Source organism: Trichechus manatus, unplaced genomic scaffold (genome assembly GCF_000243295.1).
Source record: "Trichechus manatus latirostris isolate Lorelei unplaced genomic scaffold, TriManLat1.0 scaffold00006, whole genome shotgun sequence".
Lineage (NCBI taxonomy): Eukaryota > Metazoa > Chordata > Mammalia > Sirenia > Trichechidae > Trichechus > Trichechus manatus.
Window position 1 is genome coordinate 24,617,486 of NW_004443942.1, and position 27,595 is coordinate 24,645,080.

The 27,595-nt window shown below is 37.8% G+C and overlaps 1 protein-coding gene across 7 annotated transcripts in view; it reads left to right on the top strand.

The window, feature by feature from the left end:
- The window catches only part of HIPK3 (homeodomain interacting protein kinase 3), a 96,125-nt gene that overhangs the window by 20,312 nt on the left and 48,218 nt on the right, over nucleotides 1-27,595 (top strand). For 6 of the 7 annotated variants that reach the window (XM_023738158.1, XM_023738168.1, XM_023738181.1 and 3 more), the window contains exon 2: nucleotides 14,873-15,968. In XM_023738158.1, the coding sequence (XP_023593926.1) occupies nucleotides 14,875-15,968 (1,094 nt within the window). In that variant the 5' untranslated portion in view covers nucleotides 14,873-14,874. Of the gene's footprint in view, nucleotides 1-14,870; nucleotides 15,969-27,595 lie in introns of those variants that run through there. The other variant, XM_012557165.2, reaches the window with a different exon arrangement.

Consider the following 27,595-nt stretch of genomic DNA (forward strand, 5'->3'; position numbering starts at 1 on the left):
GCTTCAAGTCCTCTTCACTTTCAGCAAGCAAGGTTGTGTCATCTGCATATCACAGGTTGTTAATGAGTCTTCCTCCAATCTTGTTGTCTTGTTATTCTTCATATAGTCCAGCATCTCGGATTATTTGCTTAGCATACAGATTGAATAAGTATAGTGAAAGGATACAACCCTGATGCACGCCTTTCCTGATTTTAAACCTTGTTCTGTTCAAACGACTGCATCGTGATCTATGTACAGGTTCTTCATGAGCACAGTTAAGTGTTCTGGAATTCCTATTCCTTATAATTTGTTAGGATCCATAATTTATTACGATCCACACAGTTGAATGCTTTTGCGTAGTCAGTAAAACACAGGTAAACATCTTTCTCGTATTCTCTTCTTTCAGCCAATATCCATCTGATATCAGCAGTGAAGTCCCTCGTTCCACGTACTGCTGCAGATGTTTTTGAATGATCTTTTGCAAAATTTTACTTGTGTGTGATATTAATGATATTGTTCAATAATTTCCCCATTCTGTTGGATCATCTTTCTTTGGAATAAGCACAAATGTGCATCTTTTCCAGTCAGTTGGCCAGGTAGCTATCTTCCAGATTTCTTAGTATAGACCAGTGAGCACTTCCAGTGCTGCATCTGTCCATCAGTTCCTGGAGACTTGTTTTTTGCCAGTGTCTTCACTGCTGTTTGGACTTCTTCCTTCAGTAGCATTAATTATCAATCGTATGATACCCCCTGAAATGGTTGAATATTGACCAATTCATTTTGGTATAGTGATTCTGTGTATTTCTTCCATCTTCTGTTGATTCCTCCTGTGTTGTCCAATATTTTGCCCATAGAATCCTTCAGTATTGCAACTGGAAGCTTGAATTTTCTCTTCAGTTCTTTCAGCTTGAGAAATGCTGAGCATGTTCTTTCCTTTTGGTTTTCTAACTCCAGGTCTTTGAAATTGTCATTATTTTGTCTTCTCAAGCCGCCCTTTGAAATCTTTCGTTTAGCTCTTCTCCTTGTTATCATTTCTTCCATTTGCTTTAGCTACTGAGTGTTAAAGAACAGCTTTCAGAGTCTCTTCTGACATCCATTTTTGTTTTTTCTTTCTTTCCTGTCTTTTCAATGACTTCTTGCTTCCTTCATGTATGATATCCTTCCACAGCTCACCTGGTCTTTGGTCATTAGTGTTCAGTGAGTCAAATTTATTCTTGAGATGGTCTCTAAATTCAGGTGCGATACACTCAAGATTGTACTTTGGCTCTTGTGGGCTTGTTCTAATTTTCTTCAGTTTCAACTTGAACTTGCATATGAACAGTTGGTGGTCTGTTCCGCAGTCAGCCCCTGGCCTTGTTCTGACTGATGATATTGAGCTTTTCCATCGTCTCTTTGCACAGATGTAGTCTGTTTGATTCCTATGTGTTCCATTTGGCGAGGTCCACGTGTATAGTCGCCGTTTATGTTGATGAAAAGAGATAATTTGCAATGAAGAAGTCATTGGTCTTTCAGAATTCTATCATAAAATCTCCGGCATCATTTCTATCACCAAGGCCATATTTTCTAAGTAGTGATCCTTCTTTTTTGTTTCCAACTTGTGCATTCCAGTTGCTAGTAATTAGCAATACATCTTGATTGCATGTTTGATCAATTTCAGACTGCAGAAGTTGGTAAAAATCTTCTTAATCTTTGGCTTTAGTGGTTGCTGCATAAATTGAATAATAGTCATATTAGCTGGTCATCCTTGAAGGCATAAGTATATTATCCTATCACTGACAGCGTTGTACTTCAGGATAGATCTTGAAATGTTCTTTTTGACAATGAATGTAATGCCAGGCTTCTTCAAGTTGTCGTTCCCGGCATTGTAGTCCATATAATTGTCCAATTAAAAATGGTCAATACCAGTGCCTTTCAGCTCACTAATGCCTAGAATATTAGTGTTTATGTGTTCCATTTCATTTTTGACAATTTCCAATTTTCCTAGATTCATGCTTTGTACATTCCACATTCCTATTATTAATGGATGTTTGTAGCTGTTTCTTCTCTTTTCGAGTCGTAGCACATCAGCAAATGAAGGTCCCGAAAGCTGAACTCCATCCATGTCATTAAGGTCGACTCTGCTTTAAGGAGGCAGCTCTTCTCCAGTGGTATTTTGAGAGCCTTTCAAACTGAGGAGCTCATCTTCGGACACTGTATCAGACAGTGTTCCGTTGCTATTCATAAGGTTTTCAGTGGCTAATTTTTTTGAACGTAGACCTCCAGGTCCTTCTTCCTAGTCTTCATTAGTCTGGAAACTGAGCTGAAACCTGTCCACTATGGGTGACCGTGCTGGTATTTGAAATACTGATGGCGTAGCTTCTAGCATCACAGCAACACGCAAGCCACCAGAATATGACAAACTGACAGGTGCATGGGAAGGAATAAGACAGGACTTGGTAGAAAACCCAAAACCAGATCTGTTGCCATCGAGTTGATTATTCTGACTCATAGTGACCCTATAGTACACAGTATAACTGCCCCACAGGGTTTCCAAGGCTGTGATGTTTGTGGAAGCGGACTGCCAACCTTAAGGTTAGCAGCCAAGTGCTTAACTACTGTGCCACCAGGACTCCTCTAGGACTTGAACCAAAACCAAACGAAACCCGTTGCCGTCGCGTTGATTCCAACTCATAGAGACACTATAGGACAGCGTAGAACTGCCCCATAGCGTTTCCAAGGAGCACCTGGTGGATTTGAACTGCTGACCTTTTGGTTGGCAGCTGTAGGTCTTAACCACTACGCCACCATGACTCCTCAAGGATCTGATAAATCAAAACCAAACCAAACCCGTTGCTGTCAAATCGATTCTGACTTATAGTGACCCTATAGGACAGGGTACAGCTGCCCCATAGGGTTTTCTAGAAGCGCCTTGTGGATTCGAACTGCCAGCCTTTTGGTTAGCAGCCGTAGCTCTTAACCAGTACGCCACCAGGGTTTCCTTAGGACTTAACAGTAGGTAGAAAAGCACCTGCTTGTGTGTTTTCCTTTTTGTTTTTTTAGCATGCTCGCTGTGATTTTTACATTGTTTGTCAGTTCTTTTTGTCTCTAGTGCTGATCACACCATAATAAAGGACACTTACAGTCTGTAATGCATTTGTGTGTAATTTGACTAAGAATATATTATTAGTCAATTTAGTACTACCCAAACTATGTACAGCATAAGATATTATTACTGATTTCACCTAGGACAGTCCTCTAACTCAGTTAGCTTTGAAACTGCCAGATTAAAAGTGAATTGGTACATTTTATCTGGCAAAGCACCTTTAACTATTTTTCATTTCCTGCCTATTTCCCTTTAAAAGCGGTAATAAGTTTGTTTTTCAAAGTGTTACTGCACTTGAATCTACTTATTTTATATATTCTGGAAACAGAGTTGCTAGATGAGTTCAGAAAAGATATCTTGAATGTGTTGTTTTTATGTTAATGGAATCAAAATTTACTTTAATCTAATGTAACATCTTATTTCCAGTGGATTGAAAATATCTCCTAAATAACTTTCATTGAGATAACTTATTTTGCTTGTTACATTGCTTATTTTTGTTTTATTTAATATTATTTATTTAATAAATAAAAGTTTTAAATTATTATATTTTGTAATTTATATTGTATACTATTGGCTAAAAATTTAATTCTTTGGTCTTTTATCCTTGTTTATTATGAGTTAATCTTTTAGTGCCCTGGGTTACTCTTCAGGTAAAAATTATAATTTTTCTGTCTTTTTTTTAAAACTTTTATTTATTTTTTAAAATTATTTCTTAGTAGATCTTTAAAACTTTTTTCTGCTAGTCATCATATTTTCATATTTATATCCTATTTCAAAATATGTTTTAACAATTTAATAATTTCTATACTTTTCTGTGGCAGCCTGCAAAAACTGGGGAAAACTGGGATTGTCCAGCTAATATATGGGTTTCCATAGAGCTTAGTCTTAGGTATAATGTTTAATATTCTTCCTCTCTAACGCAAATGAAAGAATAGAAAGTTTACTTGTTATGGCTACTGATGACATCAAGTTCCAGGAGTTAGTGTAGCCCATATTGATGAAGAAAGAATTAGATTTAAACAACAAGAAGAAGAAAGTTGAGTAAAGAGAAGGCAAGGCATTGTTGCCTTTTGAAAAAAACAAAACAACAATAGCAACAACAAAGACATTAAATCTACTTGAAATGTCAGAGTACATTTAAAAGAAGAACCCAAATTGTACATGGGCTTTGTAGGAGTTTAGCAGAAAATGATTCACAATTTTTACGTTGGCTGCTAAATTGGATATAAGTTAGTAAAGCATTTCTCTCTGTTCCCTCCCTCCCTTTTCAAGAAGGCATGATATTATGTGTAATAAAAAAAGAAAGAAACATATTCCATTGTGGTTAGCCATGATCAGACCCATGGCTGTGGTTGTCAATATTGGTTAGTTTGCTGGTATGATACTTGTAAAAGGATGTGAAGAATTTGGATAGACTTCATATGGGTCTTAAAGTTTATTAGAGGATTGGAAAAATAAAGTCTGTTAATCAAGGTTAAAGAGCGTGAGATTATTAAGCCTGAGGAATGGAAGCTTAATGGTTGATCTAATAGGAGTCTTCACTGTCCTCTTGAGTAATATTTTATAGACAGCTCCAGGCTACAGTGGAGTAGTATTTCAAAACTTCATTTCTTAGTCAGTTGATAAGAACAGATTACAAAGTCATGAATAATATAGCTCAGAAGTATAACATAGTATATATCACAATGAAAAATAATAGGAAACAGTATTATACTGAAACATTGTTTTGGGCTCCATGGACATCAACAGCTCCCGGGAAACAGGATTTTGTAAAATTATAAAAGCCAGGTGTAAGATATTCTTACCAGGTTGTACGTTTATCTGATGAAGGGTAGGAGAAGGGAAAGACTTAATACCTGGATATTGCAGGGAGTCACAGTGGTGAAGTTAATTAGTAATTTAGAGTTCTTTCCTTGTAGTCTATTATAACTATCTCTAGCATCACCCCTTTTTCTGATGTGCTATGCATATTATGTTATATTCCTATATGTGTTTAATTTTCCAAAGTCCCCTTTGAGATTGGTCCTATAGAGCATAGCGGTTAGGAATTGGTTGGCGAATAATGGCCTTTTGTAAGCTTCCTTTAGCTAGTCTCATTTGCGGGTCCTTGGGTCCATTAGATCTTTCGTTCACAGATTTTGGTGTGAATCTGAATGGATTTGAGAGATTTGTGTATTTAGAGATGCCTGGATCTCCCCACAGACCTACTGAATCACAGTCTTTCTGGGTGAAGTATATATTTATTTATTTAACTTTTGCAAACAAATACAGAAATAGACAGGATCGTATAATGAACCCCATGTACCCTTCATCCAGCTTCAACAATTAACGATTTATGGTAAATCTCATTTCATTCATATCCCTGTCCACTTTTTCTTCTTTTGTAATTACTTTGAAGCAGATCCCAGATATTTCATCTGTAAATATGAAATGTATATATTTTAATAAGTTCCCAAATGATTAAACCTATTTTTGAACAGGTAATACATGTATATGGTACAAAACTTATTAAAGTGGTAAAACATAATGTACAGCGAAAAGTAAATCTTTCTCATCTCTCAGTATTCTTGTTACTCTCCTCAAAGACAAAGTTTCTTTATGTAGCTACAGATATTCAATGCATATATACGTGTGTATATAATTATATATATTTATGCACAGACACACGTATATATACACACATACTCCTTTTTTTTCTTAGTTAAGCACACGTGGTAACCCCTATTGTAAAATACACATTTTTCTACACCTTTTTTTTCTTACAACAATACTATTATGGGAATCAAACCATAACAGGGTAAATAGATTGTTTTCATTCTTTTTAAAGACTGTAGTTGGTCCATTACATGAATGTATCAAGGTGTATTTAACCAGTGCCTTTTTGAAGGATGTTTAGATTATTTCCAGTATATTGTTGCTTTACACAGTGGTGCAGTGAATATTCTTGTTTTGTTATGTCTCAGTTGCCTGAATTTCCAGATTAGAAGATATGTCCATTTGCATTTTTGTTAACCAGTTGCTGTTGAGTCAATTCCGACTCATGGCAACTCCATGAGTGTCAGAGTAGAACTGTAATTCATAGGTTTTCAATGACTGATTTTTCGGGAGTAGATTGCTAAGCCTTTCTTCCGAGGTGCCTCTGGGTGGACTTGAACCTCCAAACTTTTGGTTAGCAGGCAAGGTCATTAACTGTTTGCACCACCCAGAGACTCCAGGAGATTCAAAAGCATATAAATTCATGCCTTTTATTTGAAGGGCGGTCTGTTTACTTCCCCACACATCTGTCAGTTTGTCGTACTGTGGGGACTTGCACGTTGCTGTGATGGTGGAAGCTATGCCACTGGTATTTCAAATACCAGCAGGGTCACCCATGATGGACAGGTTTTGGGTGAGTTTCCAGACTAAGATAGTTTATAGACTAGGAAGAAGGACCTGACAGTCTACTTCTGAAAAAATTAGCCAGTGAAAACCTTATGAATAGCAGTGGAACATTATCTGATATAATGCCAGAAGATGAGCCCCTCAGGTTGGAAAGCACTCAAAAGACGACTGGGGAAAGAGCTGCGTCCTCAGTGTAGAGTTGACCTTAATGACATGGATAGAGTCAAGCTTTCGGGACCTTCGTTTGCTGATGTGACATGACTCAAAATGAGAAGAAACAGCTGCAGACATCCATTAATACTAGGAATGTGGAATATATGAAGTATGAATTTAGGAGAATTGGAAATCGTCAGAAATAAAATGAAATGCATAAACATTGATATCCTAGGCATTAATGAGCTGAAATACACTGGTAATAGCTATTGTGAATCAGACAATCATATGGTCTACTATGCTGGGAATGACTAATTGAAGAGAAATGGTGTTGAATTCATTGTCAAAAAGAACATTTCAAGATCAATCCTGAAGTACAACACTGTCAGTAATAGAATAATATCCATATGCCTACAAGGAAGACCAGTTAATACAACTACTAAATTTACACACCAACTGCTAATGCCAAAGACGAGGAAATTGAAGATTTTTGCCAACTTCTGCAGTCAGAAATTTTTCAAACGTGCAATCAAGATGCATTGATAATTACGATGATTAGAATATGAAAGTTGGAAATGAAGAAGGATCAGTAGTTGAACAATATGATCTTGGTGATAGAAATGATGCCGGAGATCAAGTGATAGAATTTTGCAAGACCAATGACGTCTTCATTGCAAATACCTGTTTTCATCAACATAAAGGGCACGTGGACCTCGCTGGATGGACTACACAGAAATCAAACAGACTATCTGTGGAAAGAGATGATGGAAAACTCAATATCCTCAGTCAGAACAAGGCCAGGGGCCACCGGTGGAACAGACCATCAGTTGCTCATAAGCAAGTTCAAATTGAAGCAGAAGACAATTAGAACAGGTCCACAGAAGCCAAAGTCTGACCTTGAGTATATTCTACCTGAATTTACAGACCATCTAAAGGATAAATTTGACACATCGAATACTAATGACTGAAGACCAGACAAGCTGTGGAACGACACCAAGGACATTATATATGAAGAAAGCAAGAGGTCATTAAAAAGACAGTAAATAAAGAAAAGACCAAAATGGATATCAGAAGAGACTCTGAAGCTTGCTCTTGAATGTAGAGTAGCTAAAGCAAACGCAAGAAATTATGACGTATAAGAGGTGAACAGAAGATTTCAAAGGGTGGCTTGAGAAGAGAATGTAAACTATTTAAATGAAATGCGCAAAGATCTAGAGTTAGAAAAATAAAAGGGAAGAACACGCTCAGCATTTCTCAGACTGAAAGAACTGAAGAGAGAATTCAGTCTTCGAGTTGGAATATTGAAAGATTGTACAGGGACAATATTAAACGATGCAGGAAGCATCTAAGGAAGATGGAAGGAATACACAGTCACTATACCAGAAAGAATTGGTTGACGTTCAGCCATTTCAGGAGATAGCATATGATCAAGAACTGATGGTACTAAAGGAAGAAGTCCAAGCTGCAATGAAGACATACTGGCGAAAAACAAGGCTTCAGAAATTGATGGAATACCAATTGAGATGTTTCAACAAACGAATGTAAGCACTGGAAGCGCTCACTGTCTATGTCAAGAAATGTGGAAGACAGCTCCCTGAAACTGACTGGAAGAGGTCATATTTGTGCCTATTCCCAAGAAAGGTGATCCAACAGAAAGCAGAAATTATCGAACAGTATCATTAATATCACACGTAAGTAAAATTTTGCTGAAGATCATTCAAACGTGGTTGTGGCAGTACATCAGTAGAGAATTGCCAGAAATTCAAGCCAGATTTAGAAGAGGACATAGAACGAGGGATATCATTGCTGATGTCAGATGGATCTTGGCTGAAAGCAGAGAATACTAGAAAGATGTTTACCTGTGTTTTAATGACTGTGCAAAGGCGCTCGACTGTGTGGATCATAACAAATTATGAATAACATACAAAAGAATGGGAATTCCAGAATGCTTTAGTTGTGCTCATGAGGAACCTGTACATGAACCAAGAGGGAGTTGTTCAAAGAGAACGAGGAGATACTGCATGGTTTAAAATCAGGAAACGTGTGCATCAGGGTTGAATTCTTTCACCATACTTAGTCAGTCTGTATGCTGAGCAAATAATTGGAGAAGCTGGACTGTATGAAGAAGAATGGGGCATCAGGATTGGAGGAAGACTCATTAACAACCTGTGATATGCAGATGATACAACCTTGCTTGCTGAAAGTGAAGAGGACTTGAAAGTATTTATTGATGTAGATCAAAGATTACAGCCTTCATTATGGATTACACTTCAACAGAAGAAAGCAGAAATGCTCCTGACTGGACCAAAAAGCAACATAACGATAAATGGAGAAAATACTGAAGTTGTCAAGGATTTCGTTTTACTTGGATCCACAATCAATGCCCATGGAAGCAGCAGTCAAGAAATCAAACGACGCATTGCATTGGGCAAATATGCTGCTAAAGACCCCTTTAAAATGCTAAAAAGCAAAGATGTCACTTGAAGGACTAAGGTGCGCCTGACCCAAGCCATGCTGTTGACAGTCGTTTCATATACATGCAGAAGCTGGACAGTGAGTAAAGAAGACTGAAGAAGAGTTGATGGCTTTGAATTATGTTGTTGGCGAAGAATATTGAATATTCCACGGACTGCCAGAAGAATGAACAGTTATGTCTTGGATGAAGTAAAGCCAGAATGTTCCTTAGAAGCAAGGATGGCAAAACTTTGTCTCACATACTTTGGACCTGTTATCAGGAGGGACAGTCCCTGGAGAAGGACATCAGCTTGGTAAAGTGGAGGGTCAGTGAAAGAGGGGAAGACCCTGAATGAGATGACTGACACAGTGGCTGCAACAATGGGCTCAAGCATTAACAACATGGCACAGGACTGGGCAGTGTTTTCTGTTTTACATAGGGTCGCTATGAGTCAGAACTGACTAGACGGCACCTAGCAGCATTTCTTCTAGCATACCCTAGCTACGTGACCTTGGGCTAATTATCTTATCCTACTGGGCTTCAGTTTTTTTTGCCATCTCCATGATCAGTTGCAGATTGGACCATCATGATCCATGGGATTTAATTGGCTGGTTTTCAGAAGTAGATTTTCAGGCCTTTCTTCTTAGTCCCTCTTTGTCTGGTAGCACCACTGAAACCTGCTCAGCATCAAAGCAACACCTAAACCTCCACTGCAGATGGGTGATAGCAGCTCATGAGGTGCCTTGGCTAGGAATTGAACCCAGATCTCCCACATGGAAGGTGAGAATTCTACCAATAAGCCACCAATGCCCCTCAGTAGGTGGTAGCTGTTATTGTTTTTGTTATTAATACACTTACATATTGTGATGGGAGTCTGTTGTTTCTGAGTTAAATAATTGATGTTTGCCATTTGTTAAAATAATAGAGTGCACGATTAATACACTACAGATTCTTCTTTTTTTTTGTTTATTGTAGTTTAAGTGAAAGTTTACATTTCAAGTTAGTCTCTTATATAAACATTTATACATACATTGTTATCTGACCCTAATTGCTCTCCTTCTACTATGACAGCACACTCCTCCTTTCCTCCCTGGATTTCCGGTGTCCATTCAACCAGCTCCTCAGCCTCTCTTCCTTCGCATCTCGCCTCTGGACAAGAGCTGCCCATTTAGTCTCATGTATCTACTTGAGCTAAGAAGCACACACCTCACGAGTATCATTTTATGTCCCATAGTCCAGTCTAATCTTTGTCTGAAGAGTTGACCTGGGGAATGGTTTTAGTTTTGGTCTAACAGAGAGTCTGGGGGCCATGTCTTCCAGGGTCCCTTCAGTCTCAGTCAAACCATTAAGTCTGATCTTTTTACTAGAATTTGAGTTCTGCACTCCACTTTTCTCCTGCTCCGTCAGGGACTTTCTGTTGTGTTCCCTGTCAGGGCGGTCACTGGTGGTAGCTGGGCACCATCTAGTTCTTCTGGTCTCAGGCAGATGAAGTCTCTGGTTTACGTGGCCCGTTCTGTCTCTTGGGCTAATACTTTCCTTGTGTCTTTGGTGTTTTTCATTCTCCTTTACTCCATGTGGTTGGGACAAATTGATGCATCTTAGATGGCCACTTGCAAGCTTTTAAGACCCCAGACGTCACTTACAGATTCTTTAATTGTGGAGAATGGAGGTATTTTGAAATTAATTCAACCAACCAACATTTATTGAACATCAGCTCTGTATCCTAGGCACTTTGTTTCAGATCTAGTAGGACAGACAAATGTATACACTTACAATTAAAAAGTAATGTAATATAGTGTAATGGATGCTAATTAGAAGAGAGAGCCTTGAGTGTCCAGTTCTGCCTAGAAGTTGAGTGGTGAGTGTCTGTATCTCAGGAAATGCTTCAGTAAGAAGGTATTACATTACCTTCATCTGAATCTAAAGGAATTTGCTAAGTGTTCAAGGGTAGATGTGGAGGATGTTAATTAGAACATCATGCAAAGCACCTATCTTCTATCTTATTATTATTACAATTAATCATTTGAATAAGGATTTCACCCTGAGGGAGGTTCCAAGATAATTTTGTGCTGTGAAACACATGAAGTGTTATTTAAAGTGGTGTTCTATCAAGTGGTTGATTAGACTTAACCTTTACAGACCAACTAGTTTGGTGGTATATTGAATAACTATGTAAGTACAGTTTTTCCAGTATGATACTCAGGATTTGTTGTTGTTGTGTTTGTTGGTTTTATTGTGCTTTAGATGAAAGTTTACAGAGCAAATTAGTTTCTCATTAAAAAATTAGTACACAAATTGTTTTGCTACGTTGGTTGCCAAACCTACGACGTGTCAACACTCTCCTGTTTTTGACCTCGGGTTCCCTGTTTCCATTTGTCCAGTTTTCCTGTCCCTTCCTGCCTTCTTGTCTTTGCTTTTGGGCCGATGTGCCCATTTAGTCTCGTATACATTGTTGAACTACATGTGTTATTGTTAGATGCCATCGAGTCAGTTCTGACTCATAGTGACCCTATGTAGAACAGAACGAAACACTGCCCGGTCCTGCGCCATCCTCACAGTCTTTGTTATGCTTGAGCCCATTGTTGCATCAACTGTGTCAGTCCATCTCCTTGAAGGTCTTCCTCTTTTTTGCTTACCTCTCCTTTACCGAGCACGATGTCCTTCTCCAGGAACTGTCCCTCCTGATAACATGTCCTAAGTATGTGAGATGAAGTCTCACTATCCTTGCTTCTAAGGAACATTCTGGTTGTACTTCTTCCAAGACATATTTGTTTGTTCTTTCGGCAGTCCATGGTATATTCAGAATTCTTTGCCAGCACCACAGTTCAAAGGCGTCAATTCTTCTTCGTTCTTCCTTATTCATTGTCCAGTTTTTACATGCATATGAGGTGATTAAAAACACCATGGCTTGGATCAGGTGCACCATAGTCTTCAAGGTGACATCTTTGCTTTTTAACACTGTAAAGTGGTCTTTTGTTTGTTTTATAGACCTGTCTAATCTTTGGCTGAAGGGTGAACTTCAGGAGTGACTTCAGTACTAAGTTAAAAGGGTGTCCATGGGCCATACTCTAAGGGTTTCTCCAGCCTCTGTCAGACCAGTAAGTGTGGGGTTTTTTTGTGAGTTAGAATTCTGTTCTACATTTTTCTCCTGCTCTGTCTAGGACCCTCTATTGTAATTGCTGTCAGAGCAGTTGGTGGTGGTAGCCAGGCACCATATAATTGTGCTGGACTCAGTCTTTGGACGCTGTGGTAGTTGTGTTCCATTAGTTGTTTGGACTAATCTTCCCTTGTTTCTTTGGTTTTTTTCATTCTCCTTTGCTCCAGATTGGGTGGAACCAGTAGATCTATCTTAGATGGCCCCTAACAAGCTATTAAGACCCTAGACGCTACTCACCAAAGTAGGATGTAGAACATTTCCTTTATAAAACTGTGTTATGCCAATTGAGCTAGGTATCCCCTGAGACCATGGTTCCCAACCCTCAGCCCAGTAACTCGATCCCTATGGGAGTTTGGATGTGTCTTTGAAGCTTGTATGACTTTGCATCGGTCACGTTCTGCTGACTTCCTCAGTATTGTGTACTGTCTTACCCTTTACTAAAGTTACTACTTACCTATTGTCTAGTTAATATTTTTCCCACCATACCCTCCCCTCCCTCGTAACCATCAAAGATTGTTTCTTTCTGTGTGCAAACCTTTCATGAGTTTTTCTAATAGTGGTCTCATACAGTATTTGTCCTTTTGTGATTGACTTATTTCACTCAGCGTAATGCCCTCCAGATTCATCCATGTTGTGAGATGTTTTGCAGATTCATCATTCTTTATTGTTGTCTAGTATTTTATTGTGTGTATGCACTGTAGTTTGTTTATCCATTCATCTGTTGATGGGCACTTGGGTTGTTTCCATCTTTTTGCTGTTGTGAATAATGTTGCAGTGAACATGGGGGTCCATATGTCTATTCATGTGCTGGCTCTTATTTCTCTAGGGTGTATTCCTACGAGTGGGATTGCTGGATTGTATGGTATTTCTATTTCTAGCTTTTTAAGGAAGCCATCATATTGTTTTCCAAAATGGTTTTACCATTCTGCATTCCCACCATCAGTGCATAAGAGTTCTAGTCTCCATGCAGCCTCCCGAACATGTGTTATTTTCTGTGGTTTTTTTTTTTCTTTTTTTGATTAGTGCCGTGTGTGTTTGTTTTTTTAATTGAGTTCCTATAGAACTCATAGCGACCCCACGTGACAGTAGAACTGTACCTTAGGGTTTTCTTGGTTGTAATCTTTACAGAAACAGATTGCCAGGTCTTTCTCCCTTGGAGCTCCTTGGTGGGATCAAACTGCTAGCCTTTCGGTTAGCAGCTGAGTACTTAACCGTTGCACCTCCAGGGCTTCCTATGATAGGATTAAACCCTGTTTATTAGTGTTAAGGGATTGGGCTCGAGGGGAGCCATTATTCTCCCATATTGATGAGACTTAACACTACAGCGTGGTTTTCCTATGAGTCGAAAATCAACTCAGCGGCATCCAACAGCAACAATACACATAGGACAATACACATAGGTCAACAGTTGCTGGATTGATTTCATACAATGTAAATTCTAAGTTATTGAAATAAGGGTTATAGGGAGAAAATCAAGTAGGTTCTTAGTATGTGAGCATAAAATATTAGATCCTTTTTTCTTATCTGTGTTAAATCAGAATTAAATATTTACAAAATCATTGTGCACTTAATGGTTGTATATCTAGAATGTTTGAAATTTTGCCTACAATAACCTTATATCCTTTTTGCATGCAGGGATAAAATGCAACCAAATAAATAGAATGTCACTTAGTCTTTGGGGACTTTAGAATGTTTGGTTTTTAATAATCTATTTTTCAAATATAAGTGTACTAATGACTATTAGGAGTTCCCGGGTGGCACAAATGGTTAAACACTGGACTACTAACCGAAAGATTGGTGGTTCAAAACTATCCAGAGGTGCCTTGGAAGACAAGCCTGGTGACCTGCTTCCTAAAGGTCACAGCCATGAGAACCGTATGGAGCAATTGTACTCTGCACACGTGGGGTCACCATGAGTCGGAGTTGACTTGATGGCAACTAACAACAACAATGACTATTAATTGGAGGGAGTTCAAAGGAATATCTGTATAATAAAATACAAATGGAGAAGAAAGGCAATATAAATGTCACTGGGTAGAAAATCATTAATTTGCCTCTTTTAATACCAAGGGATAATAATATAGTTATTGAGTAGAATGTAGGATCAGCTGTTCATGATACAGGCATCCTCATTTTATCTAAAATTCCTACCAACATATATTTAAAAATTTTTAAAACAGGCATAGATTCTTTTCTGAGGCAATTAGTTTGAGCTCTAAGTTTAAGTACTATACCTGTAAACTGCTTACTTAATGTATATGTTTTCTGTATGTCACTGGTTGAGTATGGCGATAGACTGTGTTACTTTTGCCAGATGTGTACAGTTAAGGATCTATAACTGTTTCTTTTGGGGGGAAAGTAGTTGGTATAGTTTCTAGGGCCTATCTTGACCATTGGAACTACTCTCAGTAAATATTAATTATTAAATGCCCTTTAAACTCTTTATTCCCAAACTTTTATGTAACAAAAAAAATGACTGAAGCACTAAATAACTAAAATAAAGATGTTAGAAGTGTTTACCTTCTCAAACGGAAAAACCTTTTAATGAAATTTAATTATTTTTATGGTTTATGGACTTGACCCTTGAAAGTTTTCTTCATGAGATTTAAATTTCTTTTTAATTATTTTTTCACTAATACTTCCTTCTACTCTTTTTCTTTTGCAGGTATGGCCTCACAAGTCTTGGTCTACCCACCATATGTTTATCAAACTCAGTCAAGTGCCTTTTGTAGTGTGAAGAAACTCAAAGTAGAGCCAAGCAGTTGTGTATTCCAGGAAAGAAACTATCCACGGACCTATGTGAATGGTAGAAACCTGGGAAATTCTCATCCTCCCACAAAGGGTAGTACTTTTCAGACAAGGATACCATTTAACAGACCTCGAGGACACAACTTTTCATTGAAGACAAGTGCTGTTGTTTTAGAAAACGCTGCAGGTGCTACAAAGGTCATAGCTCAGGCGCAGCAAGCCCAAGTAGAGGCACCTCAGGCAGGGGCTTGGCGAAACAGGTTAAATTTACTAGAAGGCTCCCAGCGATGTGGATTGAAGCGCAAGAGTGAGGAGTTGGATAATCATAGCAGCGCAATGCAGATTGTTGATGAATTGTCCGTACTTCCTGCAATGTTGCAAACGAACATGGGAAATCCAGTGACAGTTGTGACAACTACTACAGGATCAAAACAGAATTGTACCACTGGAGAAGGTGACTATCAGTTAGTACAGCATGAAGTCTTATGCTCCATGAAAAATACTTACGAAGTCCTTGATTTTCTTGGTCGAGGCACTTTTGGCCAAGTAGTTAAATGCTGGAAAAGAGGGACAAATGAAATTGTGGCAATCAAAATTTTGAAGAATCATCCTTCTTACGCACGTCAAGGTCAGATAGAAGTGAGCATATTAGCAAGACTCAGTACTGAAAATGCTGATGAATATAACTTTGTACGAGCTTATGAATGCTTTCAGCACCGTAACCACACTTGTTTAGTCTTTGAGATGCTGGAACAAAATTTGTACGATTTTCTGAAACAAAATAAATTCAGTCCCTTGCCACTAAAAGTAATTCGGCCCATCCTTCAACAAGTGGCCACTGCACTGAAAAAATTGAAAAGTCTTGGTTTAATTCATGCTGACCTCAAACCAGAGAATATTATGTTGGTGGATCCTGTTCGGCAGCCATACAGGGTTAAAGTAATAGACTTCGGATCTGCTAGTCATGTGTCAAAGACTGTTTGTTCAACATATCTACAATCTCGGTACTACAGGTAGGTAACAACAACTTCTGGGTTACACCCTCTCCTCACTTGTCGATGTGGTTAGGTTCCAAAGACCAGGTCGTTATGCAGAATTGACGTTATGAGAAAATGGAGGATGACTACCTCATCATATGACTGCCAAATTACATCGTTACATAACTGCCGAGGAGCCCTGGTGGCGCAGTGGTTAAGAGCTCGGCAGCCAACCAAAAGGTCGGCAGTTTGAATCTACCAGCTGCTCCTTGGGAACCCGATGGGGCAGTTCTACTCCGTCCTGTAGGGCCTCTGTGAATCAGAATTGACTCGACGGCAACAGATTTGGGTTTTTTTGGTTTAACTGCCAAACTACTGAGAATCATGGCTCAGCCAAGTTGACACATAATTTCAACCATCACAACCAACGTTACTCTCGCCTCGCACCTCAATATTGATTATTGTCAGGTGTACATCATTAATGCACAAAATAGACTTTTTACTATTATCGTAAATGCAGAATGTCAGATAGCAAGGTAGTTGATAAGTGAGGAGAAGATGCATTTAATAAATGTTGAATTTTGACTAATTAAATCATTTTGTGTGTATATGTGGTAAAAGAGACTGCTTTGGTTAAGGTTTAGATTTGAGGTTTTAAAAAGATTTTTAAAATCTAGGCATAAAATCTGCCCAAGTTGCATGCCAAAGACATCTGATTATTGTTAATAGAGAACATGAAAGAATGATAGGTGATTAATGATCAAACAAAAGTCTTTAAATGTTGGAAAGAGTTTCATAGGGTTCAAACAAAACAGATTGGAGTAGCAAGTCTTATTTAATATTTCATATAATTAGATTGTCAGAGTATTTTATGTGTAAACATAGCTACACATAATGCACTTAAATTTCAGAATCCTCCCACTTTGATTGGCTCCTTTGTACTCCCCCCTGGATATTTTTTCTATTTAATAAAATACAAGATTAACTTTTAGATCATTTTTTTCTGGAAAAATTATTTTATAATCTTATTTAACAGCAATGAAAAGATAAGTGTTTTTCTCTTCTTCCCTTTATACTGTATGGATTCTGTCTTAAGAGCTTTCAGTAGTCTGCTAGCATGTTATATAAACCCTGGTCTCCAGCTATTTGGGCTCTATATTTAGTTCACTTGTTAGTAAATGACTTCACTTTATTTGGGTCCTGCATTATGCTGCATATCAGATTTAGCTCTTTGTGATACCTAGGCTCCTTTTTTTGATTTAAAATCTTTTTTTTTTTTTTTACCTGGATAAGAAAACATTTGCCATTTCAGCAATCTTTAGATATACAGTTCAGTGACATTAAGTATATTCATCATGTTGTTCCAACCATCACCAGATTTGAAATGTTTTGGATGAAAGTGAAAAAGCTTTATTTAGTCCTTTAGAGAGCAATCTAAAATGCTAAATATTTTATTATAGTAGTTTCTAGCATTAGGCCTTTTCATGGGCCTCTGTTGGTAATATAAAAAATTAAAGCTGGGAATAGTTGCTAAATACAATTTTGAAGTTTCTAATTTGTGTTTATATATAAATTTCAGGTAAATACTTTACCTGACTTTCAGAATCTGTACAGTTGCTATGCTAAATTACAAGTTTTGTGTTTAAAGTACAAAATGAGGTTCTTATTTGTAAACAAAGACCAGGGCTAGCATTTTGGTTAATGTTGCCTAGGTAAAAAAATAGAAAGCAGACTTTATGTCAATTAGATTTAAGAGTTAGTGAATATTTAGATTAGTAAAAAGGTAGTATACTCCTTAATTACATACTGTTCTAATATCTAGTGTAATTTTGCATGAAAAAAGCAGGTAACCATTTTCAATATTTCTATTTTATGTTTGGAACCTTGCCAATTTTGGCTTGGCTTATGGCTAGGTTACTTATAAATCTGATTATGCAGTAAGCATAATGTCTTATACTTGGTTTTTTACTCTTTGTTAGAAATATATTGCATTTTAAAAATGAAAGCAGTAAGTGGAAATTTACCAAATTAAATATTTTTGAGCTAAGCACAGTAGGAACACATGTGCCCCAAATTCCAAGGTAAATGACTTGTGTTTAAACACAGGTTCATTTGTTACTCTGTTTCTTTGAACTGAGCCACACAGAAATGTAGTAGGGATATCTTAAAATAGATGGGGAACAGTGGCCAGAAATTGTTGACTACTATAGATGGTGAGGCTGTCTAGCTACTGCAGTGATATAAGCCAGAAGTACATGCTGAGGGCATTGATTTGCTCAAGGTCAGCATGTTCTAAATTCAGCTGCTTAAGTATGGTTTCTGTCAAGAGCACGTAGGGCTCTTGAATGCATATAGCAGCAGAAGGTGCTGTATTTATGAGGTGTAGTGGCAACATTGAGGTGATGGGTTTCTTGTTTTTTTTTTTTTGTTTTGTTTTTAAATATAGAACATTAGCCTGTGGTTCTGAGTCATTTCAAAACAGAGACAGGAAAATGTACTGTAAAATAACCCATATAAGAGTTATATTCTTTGCTATTTTCCTGAGTAGTTAAGCATTAATTGCTATTGAAATAAAAACATGCATGTAATAGGTGACGGTAAGGTATGTTATGGTAAATAATTTGGACGTATCAGTTCTTATTTAGGTTATTGCCACCTCTCCTGCTGTACCTTTGAGTATCAAAGATAAAAGTTCTTGTAACAGAATTGTTGTTTTGCAGTACTGTGGAGTCTGCTCTGACTCATAGCAACCCCATGTATAACAGAACAAAATGTTGCCAGATCCTGCACCATCCTTACAATAGTAGGTATACGGGAGCCCATGCAGCTACTGTCAGTTCATCTCATTGAGGGTCAACATCTTTTTCGCTGACCTTCTACTTTACCAAGCATGATGTCCTTCTCTAGGGATTGGTTGTAACAAAGTACACAGACAATTTCATGGAATAATAACTAATATTTTATACAGGGTACTTTATAATAGAACACTGTATATATATACTGCATTTCTTTTTCAGAGTGCTTTTACATATATTTTCTAGTTTGTTTCTGAAACAGCATCCCTATGAATTAGGTAAGACGAATAGTGGAATTCTATTTGATAAATAGGAAACTGAGACAGTTTTCTATTTATCAAAGTCTGACAGGCAGACAGATGCAAGCCAGGAAGGTTTAAATTCAGACTACAAGTTTAACTTGACAAATTTTTGTTGAGCCATTTTGGTGGCGCTTTGCTAGGTGCTAGGGATATAGAGGAGCCCTGGTGGAGCAGGGTTTAAGCGCTTGGTTGCTAACCATAAGGTTGGCAGTTTGAACCTACCAGCCACTCCGTAGGAGAAAGATGTAGCAGTCTGCTTCCATAAAGATTACAGCCTTGGAAACCCTATGGGGCAGTTCTACTCTGTCCTGTAGAGTCGCTATGAGTTGAAACTGACTCAGCGGCAATGGGTTTGGTTTTTTAGGGATACAGAAGTGACTAATACATGATTTAATGGAGGAGAAAAAGGAAATGCTAAAGCAGAGGTGTGTGCAAGGTGCTATGGAAACTCAGAGGAGAGCACTTAGCCTTATCAGAGGGTTCAGAAGGCTTCCGGGCAGAAATGACCTCTAAATGAGCCTCAGGAGGAGAGCAGAAGCCAGGATTGACTGGTCTTGAGAGGATTCTCTCTCACCAACCCACCCTTGCCTGAAAGGGCTCAGTATTGTGCCGAAATTGCTGGTAATTTCTTTTCTGTATCATAAAATAAATAGTTATTTTTGATTGAGAATCTTTATTTGACAAATACAAGGTTGTTAACTGGGTTTAGTTTTCACAGAAGTTTCTGAGAGTGGTTTTCAACACCGTATGTTGTGGCTACATAAATTGTTGTTAGGCGCCCTCGAGTCTGCTTCGACACCGTGACCCCCAGTCCTTGCCATCCTCACAATAGTAGGTATGCTTGAGCCCACTGTTGTAGCCACTGGGTCAGTTCATCGTATTGAGGGTCTTTATCTTTTTCTCTGACCCTCTACTTTACTAAGCATGATGTCCTTCTACGGGGATTGGTCCCTCCTGATAATGTGTCCAAAGTAAGTGACATAGATTACGATATGTCAGGCCTTCAAATAGAAATCATGGTAGAGCTCTTAAAGTTTTTTTTTTTTTGACAGCTTTATCGAGGTACAATTTATATACCATAGAATTCACCCTTTTAAAGTGTATAATTCAATGGCTTTTAGTACAGTGAAACCTGTGAGAGCTGGAACTTGACGGGACTGCATTGTTTTCCTGGGTCTCAAGTTTTTTGCCTTTGACAAGGTGCAGTCTTACCACTTTTCTCTATCTCCTTTTAGTGGAAAAGATTTGCGTTTTCTTTCTCTGACAGGTTTCCGCCTTATGCAGGTTCCATCTTTCACAGGTTTTACTGTATATTCATAGAGTTGTGCAACCGTCACCATAATAAATTTTAGAACATTTTCATCACCTCCGAAAGAAACCCCATACTCTTTAGCTGTCACCCCGTAGTGTAAGCCCGCCCCCTCCCCATTTCCCTCAGGCCTAAAAAACCGGTAGCCTACTTTCTGTCTCTATAGATTTGCCTATTCTGGACTTTTCATATACATGTAATCATATAAAGCATAAATGTAATCATATAAATGTAATCGTATGTGTTCCTTTCTGACTGACTTCTTTCACTTAGCATAATGTTTTCAAGGTTCATCCATGTCATAGCATATAACAGTACTACTTTTCATTGTTGAATAGTATTCCATTGTGTAGATATATCGCATTTTATGCATCCATTTATCAGTTGATGGAGACCTCTTAAAATTTTATCAGTGAAAAGATATGTGAGTAGAAAATTGTAATATGGTCAATAAGTCTTTCATTCAAAATATCTTTTTGGTGCCTATAAAACATAAGGTACTGTGCTGGGTGGTGGTTATACATTGAGGAACAGAACAAATGTACAGGTAGTCGCCAACTTATGACATATTCGAGTTAGGACAAACCACATTTATGACCATCTTTTTTTTTTTTTTTTGTACATCTTACCGTTGTTAATACATACTACATACAGTGCTGCAGTGCGTAATATGATGTCATCATTTCTGTAAGTTTATATATAATGTTTCCAGTGCCTAAAAACAAATAAAGATTGGCTTTATAAAGACACTAATAATAAGAGGCAATAATAATGAAAACTTAAAAAAAAAAAAATGAGGTGGTTGACTTACTTAGAGACAACTTACAATGGAGTCATCAGAATGGAACCCCATTTTAAGTCGGGAACTACCTGTAATCCCTCCCTTCATGGATAGACAAACAACAGAAAAGTAAAATACTCGTGCAAAAGAACAAGGCATTCTGTAGGAGAATAACAGGAGGACTTACATGAAAAACAAAAACAAACAAAAAAAAACCTCAACTTTTAAATATGAAGTAATTTTAGACATACAAAAAATTACAAAAATAGTACAGAGTTCCTGTATACCCTTCACCCAGATTCCCCAAATGTTCTAAATGTTAACATTTTACTACATTCATTTCATCATTCTCTCTCCACACACACACACACACACACACACACTTTTTCCTACATTGTTTGAAAGTAAGTTTCAGACATGAATCCCATTCACCTCTAAAATACTTACTGTGTATTTCCTAAACATAAGAACATTATCTTGCATAACTATAGTACAGTTATCAAAATTATAATATTTTCCAAACATGCTGTGTGCTTTTTATTCCTATTCTTTTGCCTAAGCCTGAATACCCCTCTGTCTTCTTCCTGTGAATATTGTATTCATCCTTTAAGGCTTATCTTATACATTACCTTCTGAATAAAGTCATCCCTGAACCATCCTGTAGTCACCCTTCAGTGCTAAATCTAGCACAGAAGTGTACTTTCCATGTGGAATAGGCACTCACTGAGGACTTAAACAGGGAGTGCTTATATATGTCCCTCTTTAATAAGCACTGAGTGGCTGGAGCAGAAACATAGAATTTTAAAGCTAGAAGGGACTTTTGAGGTTTTTTTAATGTAACTGTTAACCCATGCATGAATTCCTTTTAATAGTATCTTAACTTGTATTTGTTCATTCTTGCCTTGAACTCTTCAATAATCACAGGAGGCTTCCCTTCTAAAATTGGCTCCTGCTTATATCCAGGGGTATTTATAGTGTGGGAGTTTTGATACAATGATGTCAGTTTTTTGTTGTCTCAAATTTAAAGAAATAAACATTTCTATGTTAAACACAGGTATATTTTGGAATTGGATGTGGAAGTTCATAGACCCGTTTAGCTTTCTACACTTCTCTGGGGTCATGAGTTTAGTGTTCTCTGTATTTACCCTAGTGACACTGTGGTTAAGAGCTTGACTGCCAGCTGAAAGGATGGCAGTTTGAATCCACCAGCTGCTCCTTGGAAACCCTGTGGGGCAGTTTCCTCTGTCCTATAGGGTTGCTATGAGTTGAAATCAACTTGATGGCAACAGGTTTGGGTTTTTTGCTTTTGGTATTTAGTCTTTAAGACTATATTGATGAAAAAGTTTGAGAATTGTCATAAAGTAACTCTTTTGTTTTCAGCTATCTTTTATTGTTAAAAAATTTCTCCTAGAGTAACGAAAAATCTAACCCCTACACCCCATACACATAAGTTATTCTGCTAACCACAAGCAAACTTGATTAACAAGTAGTTTTGACACACGTATTTTATTTAAGGAAGGTAAATACATCTTCTTTTTAAATCCTGAAGTGTTAGAACCAAATGCATTAGTGCCTTTGCTTAGAACATTGCCCTTGGGCTCTGTGCAATGAGACTATATTTTAGACAAGGTTGCTTAGGTACCTCAGGACCTGAACTCCTTAGAAAGAGGAAGAGGGAGAAGAAATATGACCAACTTGCCGTGTAGTGAATTGTGTCCATTTGGAAATAGGATTGATATCAGTCTAGATATTCTTTAAGTATTAGGGCCTCTGTAGGTTATCTAAGACGCCTTCAGTTCTAATATTCTATGATTCTTACATGCCTAGGGACTTTAACTTCTAATTTCTTTCCTTTCCAATTTCCTCCTTCGTTCCCTCTATTCTTCTGAAATGAAAAATAATGTTTCCCATGTAATAATTATCCCCATTTTAAAGAGTTCATACTTCATTCTCCCTAATTAACTCCTCTATGATAATTCCTTCCATATTGCTTTTTATATGATAAATCCGGGCATATGATGCAGTAGTATCACCAAACCAAAAACCTATTGCCGTCGAATCGATTTCGACTCATAGTGACCCTATAGGATGAGTAGAACTGCTCCATAGGGTTTCCAGGGAGTGGCTGGTGGATTTGAACTGCCGACCTTTTGGTTAGCAGTTGAGCTGTTAACCACTGTGCCACCAGGGCTCCCAGTAATATGAAGAAGATATAATATGAATAATATAATTTGGGTAGAACTAGGTAATTAGGAACTATGAATTTTAGTCCTAATTTTAACACTGATTGACTCATGAGGAGGCTACTTAGCTTTGTATCTTTGCACATTAATGGGCTAAAGGCAGTGTTATTAGTATCTTGCCTTACAGGAGTGATACTAGGTATAATACAGCAAAACCTGTGAAAGCTAGAACCTGTATAAAGCAGAAGTCTGTTAGAGAAGGAAAATTCAAATCTTTTCCACTAAAACAAGCGATAGAAAAGTGGTAAGACTGCACCCTGTCAAAGGCAGAAAACTTGTGAGATCTGGAAAAACAAGGCGTCTCATCACATTCTGGCTCCTCATGGGTTCTGTTGTATCTAAATGTGGAATAGTACTAGTTAAGCCCAGGACAAAAACATTTTTAAAAGCTTGGTAACAAAGTGAGTTTGTTAAATTAATTCTATAGATTGTAGCTATAAAATATGTAATAAACGTAATAATAATGTAATAAACATAATAAAGAAGACTTTCAGAGTAGCTTTTTATTATTTTGAAGAAGAACCTTTAAAGGTTATCAAGATAATTTGAAAGGTTTTTTTCCTTTTAGTATATAGCCTTGTTTTTAAAAGGAGCATAGCCTCATTTATGTTCTGTGACGATAGAATGTAATGAAATTGTGGATTAGATTGCAGCCTTGGCCTCACACACCTCAAGATGTGTGTGCCTATTAGTTTCTGAGTCTTGTGCATTTTCCCATGAATGGAATTCAGCACCCTGGATGTTATTAACAGGGCAAGTGCTGCCATGCAATAGTGCTAGTTCAATGGCCAGTGAATAATTTAGGCACCAGCTGCTGTGTTGAGATTGTATTACTTAGGAGAGAGAATCTAATATGTGCTAAACTTTGACATTAAAAGAACCAAAGTGTCTTTCATGAGCAAACACTGAATTACAAAGAATTTTGAATATATTTGTATGAAAATCAGTGTGTTAAATTAAAAATTAATTTACTGTTTTTCAAATCACAAAACTAATAGATGCTCACTGTCAGAAAAAAAATTTCAATAATAGAGAAGGGTATGAAGTAAAGAAGGAATTATTTCCCCCTTTGTGGCTCTGTTTTATAGTTTTATAAAATATATTTTATACTTCATTTAGCCAGTTCTCTTGAATGTACGTTCAGATTTGTAAAAATGGCCTGGGGTGGTGTCTGACCTCCTCTAACTTCACAAGGGGGTAGGAGAATAAAGATCAGCAGCCCAAGGCTGATTCCTATGAGGTGGAGATCAGACATGCCTCCTCTCTCAGCCATCTTTACCAATTCTGAAACCAACCATCTCTCCCATGGCACTCTCTACTTCTTTGCTGGGTTCGATAATTTATTGCAGTGGCCACGCAGAACTCACATACCATACTCAAAATTTATGGGGTTTATTAGAGAAGTAACAGGTTACATTTCAGGTTCAGGGACACTCAGGATACAGTTCTTCCGTCGGAATAGCCTCTTCTCAGCTGTGCTTGCAGGCACGCCTCTCTCTGGCCCTTCCGCCTCTGCCCTACTCAGACAAGTGTTACAGAGCTCTTTTAGCTCTGCTGGTAAGTGCCCCTCCGCACCCCATTTCACTAGTAAGCCTTGGCCTGAAGGCATTCAACTCTAGCTCTGTGGGTTGACAAACTTAGCTCCACCAAGTGCCCAGAGGCACTCAGCTTTCTCACTCCGCTGGCCCACTGTGCCATCTCCTGCTGGCCTCTCCTGCCACAGCCTCTCACTGTCTTCAGTGTTAACAGCTCTGTCTCTCTCAGTCTCCTGTTTCCAGTAGCTTCTCAGCACAGGGATCCAGATCCAGAGGATGTGCTCCACTCTTGGCCCGTCTTCCTTGGTGGTGGTGAGATCCTCTCCTTCCTGCTTCTGGGATGGCTCATTTTAAGCCTAGTGGGATGACAAAACTGACCAATCCACTCATTAAGGTTCCATACACCTTATTAGCATGGTCCCACCCAGTCATTTGTTGGGAGTTACAAGACCATGGCAAGAAAGACCACACAAAAGTGATCCATCACACCGCAAGGTTGTTTTTGGTAATGCCACAGTGAACCTTCTTGTATGTCTTTGTACACTGTAGGCACATTTTTAAAACAAATTTCTATGAGGAGAATTGTTGGGTCAAAAGATATATACATTCTGCTGATGAATATTGCTAAATTTCCTTCCAGAAATGTTGTAATATTCCAATTTATAATCTCACCAATAATGTGTGAAAATGACCTTTTCTTCCCATACTTGTCATCCCCAGGATATTTCTGGTCTTTCAAATTGTTGGCATTGAGTAGGTAAAAGGCAAAATCAAGTTTGGTTTTAATTTTCTCATTACTCTGCATTAATATGTTTTTTAAAAAAGTTTTATGTCTGCTCTGTCATGTGTTATTCTGGTAGATACTTTTCTGTGTGGAGAATGATAATGTAAAAGTAAGCAAAGTTCATATAATAATAGATAGCACTTAATATTATTAAAACCTTTTTTGCTGGTTTCCTGGGCATTTTTTAAAATATGATAACTTTCAAATGCCTGCCTCTAGCCCTGATCTCTCTTTGATCATCTGTTTTCTCTTTCTTCTGTCTTCTTGGTTATCTCTGGATGTCACTAACTCATCATGTTGAAACTATTTTCACCTTTCTCTCAAAGTCTTTCCATCCTCCCATACTACAGATCAAGATTATTGATAAAGTCAGACAGTTTTTCCGGTATTGTGTTGGAAACTGAGTGCTTCAGTTTGCCTGTTTCCTGCTATATCTAATCATCGAGTGACAAAATCCTATTGATTTTACCTCTGAAATATCCTCACATCTGAATTTTGCCGTATTTTTTCACTGTCCTATCTGGTCTAGATTTCTGCACTAGATTACTAACTCATTTTTGAACCTGTAGTCTCTGCCTTGGCCAGTATATCCTGCAGTGTTAGAGATATGTTTTGGACTGGGTAAGAGACCACAGAAGTGTGCACATACTTGTACATACACATAAATACTTCAGGTTCCACATTCTTTAAGGATAGACAACAGACTTGGGATCTGTTTTTCTCCTTTTCCTGACCCCTTGACTTGAGAATGCTGCCCATTCCTTTTACATCATCATTCTTAAAGAATCTACACTAACAATCTATGCATTTCAGTGTTAAGGGATTATTTATAAACATCTTCCTTTCCTGATTCTTGAATAAAACTTAGCACTGGAGAGCTACCACTTCACACTAGCTAGTATGGCTATTATAAAAATAAAACAACAACAACAAAAGCCCACCAGAATATAACATGTGTTAGCGGGGATGTGGAAAAATTGGAACCATTGTCTGTTGCTGGTGGGAATGTAAGATGGTGCATCCACTGTGGAAAACCATTTGGCAGGTGCTTGTACTCCAGTGTTCATTGCAGCATTATTCACAATAGCCAAAAAGGTGGTAAAACCTGTGTATATCAACAGATGAGGAGCCCTTGTGGCGCGGTAGTTAGGCGTTTGGTTGCTATCCGAAAGGTCGGCAGTTTGAATCCACCAGGCGCTCCTTGGAAGCCTATGGGGCAGTTCTCCTCTGTCCTTTGGGGTCACTATGAATCAAAATTGACTTGATGGCAATGGGTTTGGTTTGGTTTATCAACAGATGAATGGATAAACAAAATGTGGTATATACATAGAGTGGAATATTTATTAGTCAGCTATAAGAAAGGATTGAAGCTCTGATACATGCTACAGCATGGATGAACCTTGAAAACATTATGCTAAGTGAAATAAGCTAGAAACATAGGGACAAATATTGTACGAATCCACTTATATGAGGATCCTAGAATAGGCTAATTCATAGAGTCAGAAAGTAGAATAGGTTACCAGAAACTGGGGGAGCGGGAGTGGGGAGTAGGAAAGAATGGGGAGTGTGTTTTTTATTTTATGGTTTGACCTGATGAAAAGTTCTGGTGATGATTACACAGCATTGTGAATGTACTTAATGTCATGGAATTGCACACTGAAAAATGGTTAAAACAGTAAATTTTATGTTATGTGTATTTTACCACAAAAAAAGTAAAAACAACAATACACGGCATTAACAGGATACAAACCATAACCATCAACGCACAAACCCCAAAAGATAAGCTAGATAACTGGGATCTTCTAAAAATCAAACACCTGTGCTCTTCAAAAGACTTCACCAAAAGAGTAAAAACAGAACCTACAGACTGGGAAAAAAATTTTGGACAGTACAAGTCAGACAAAGTCTAATCTC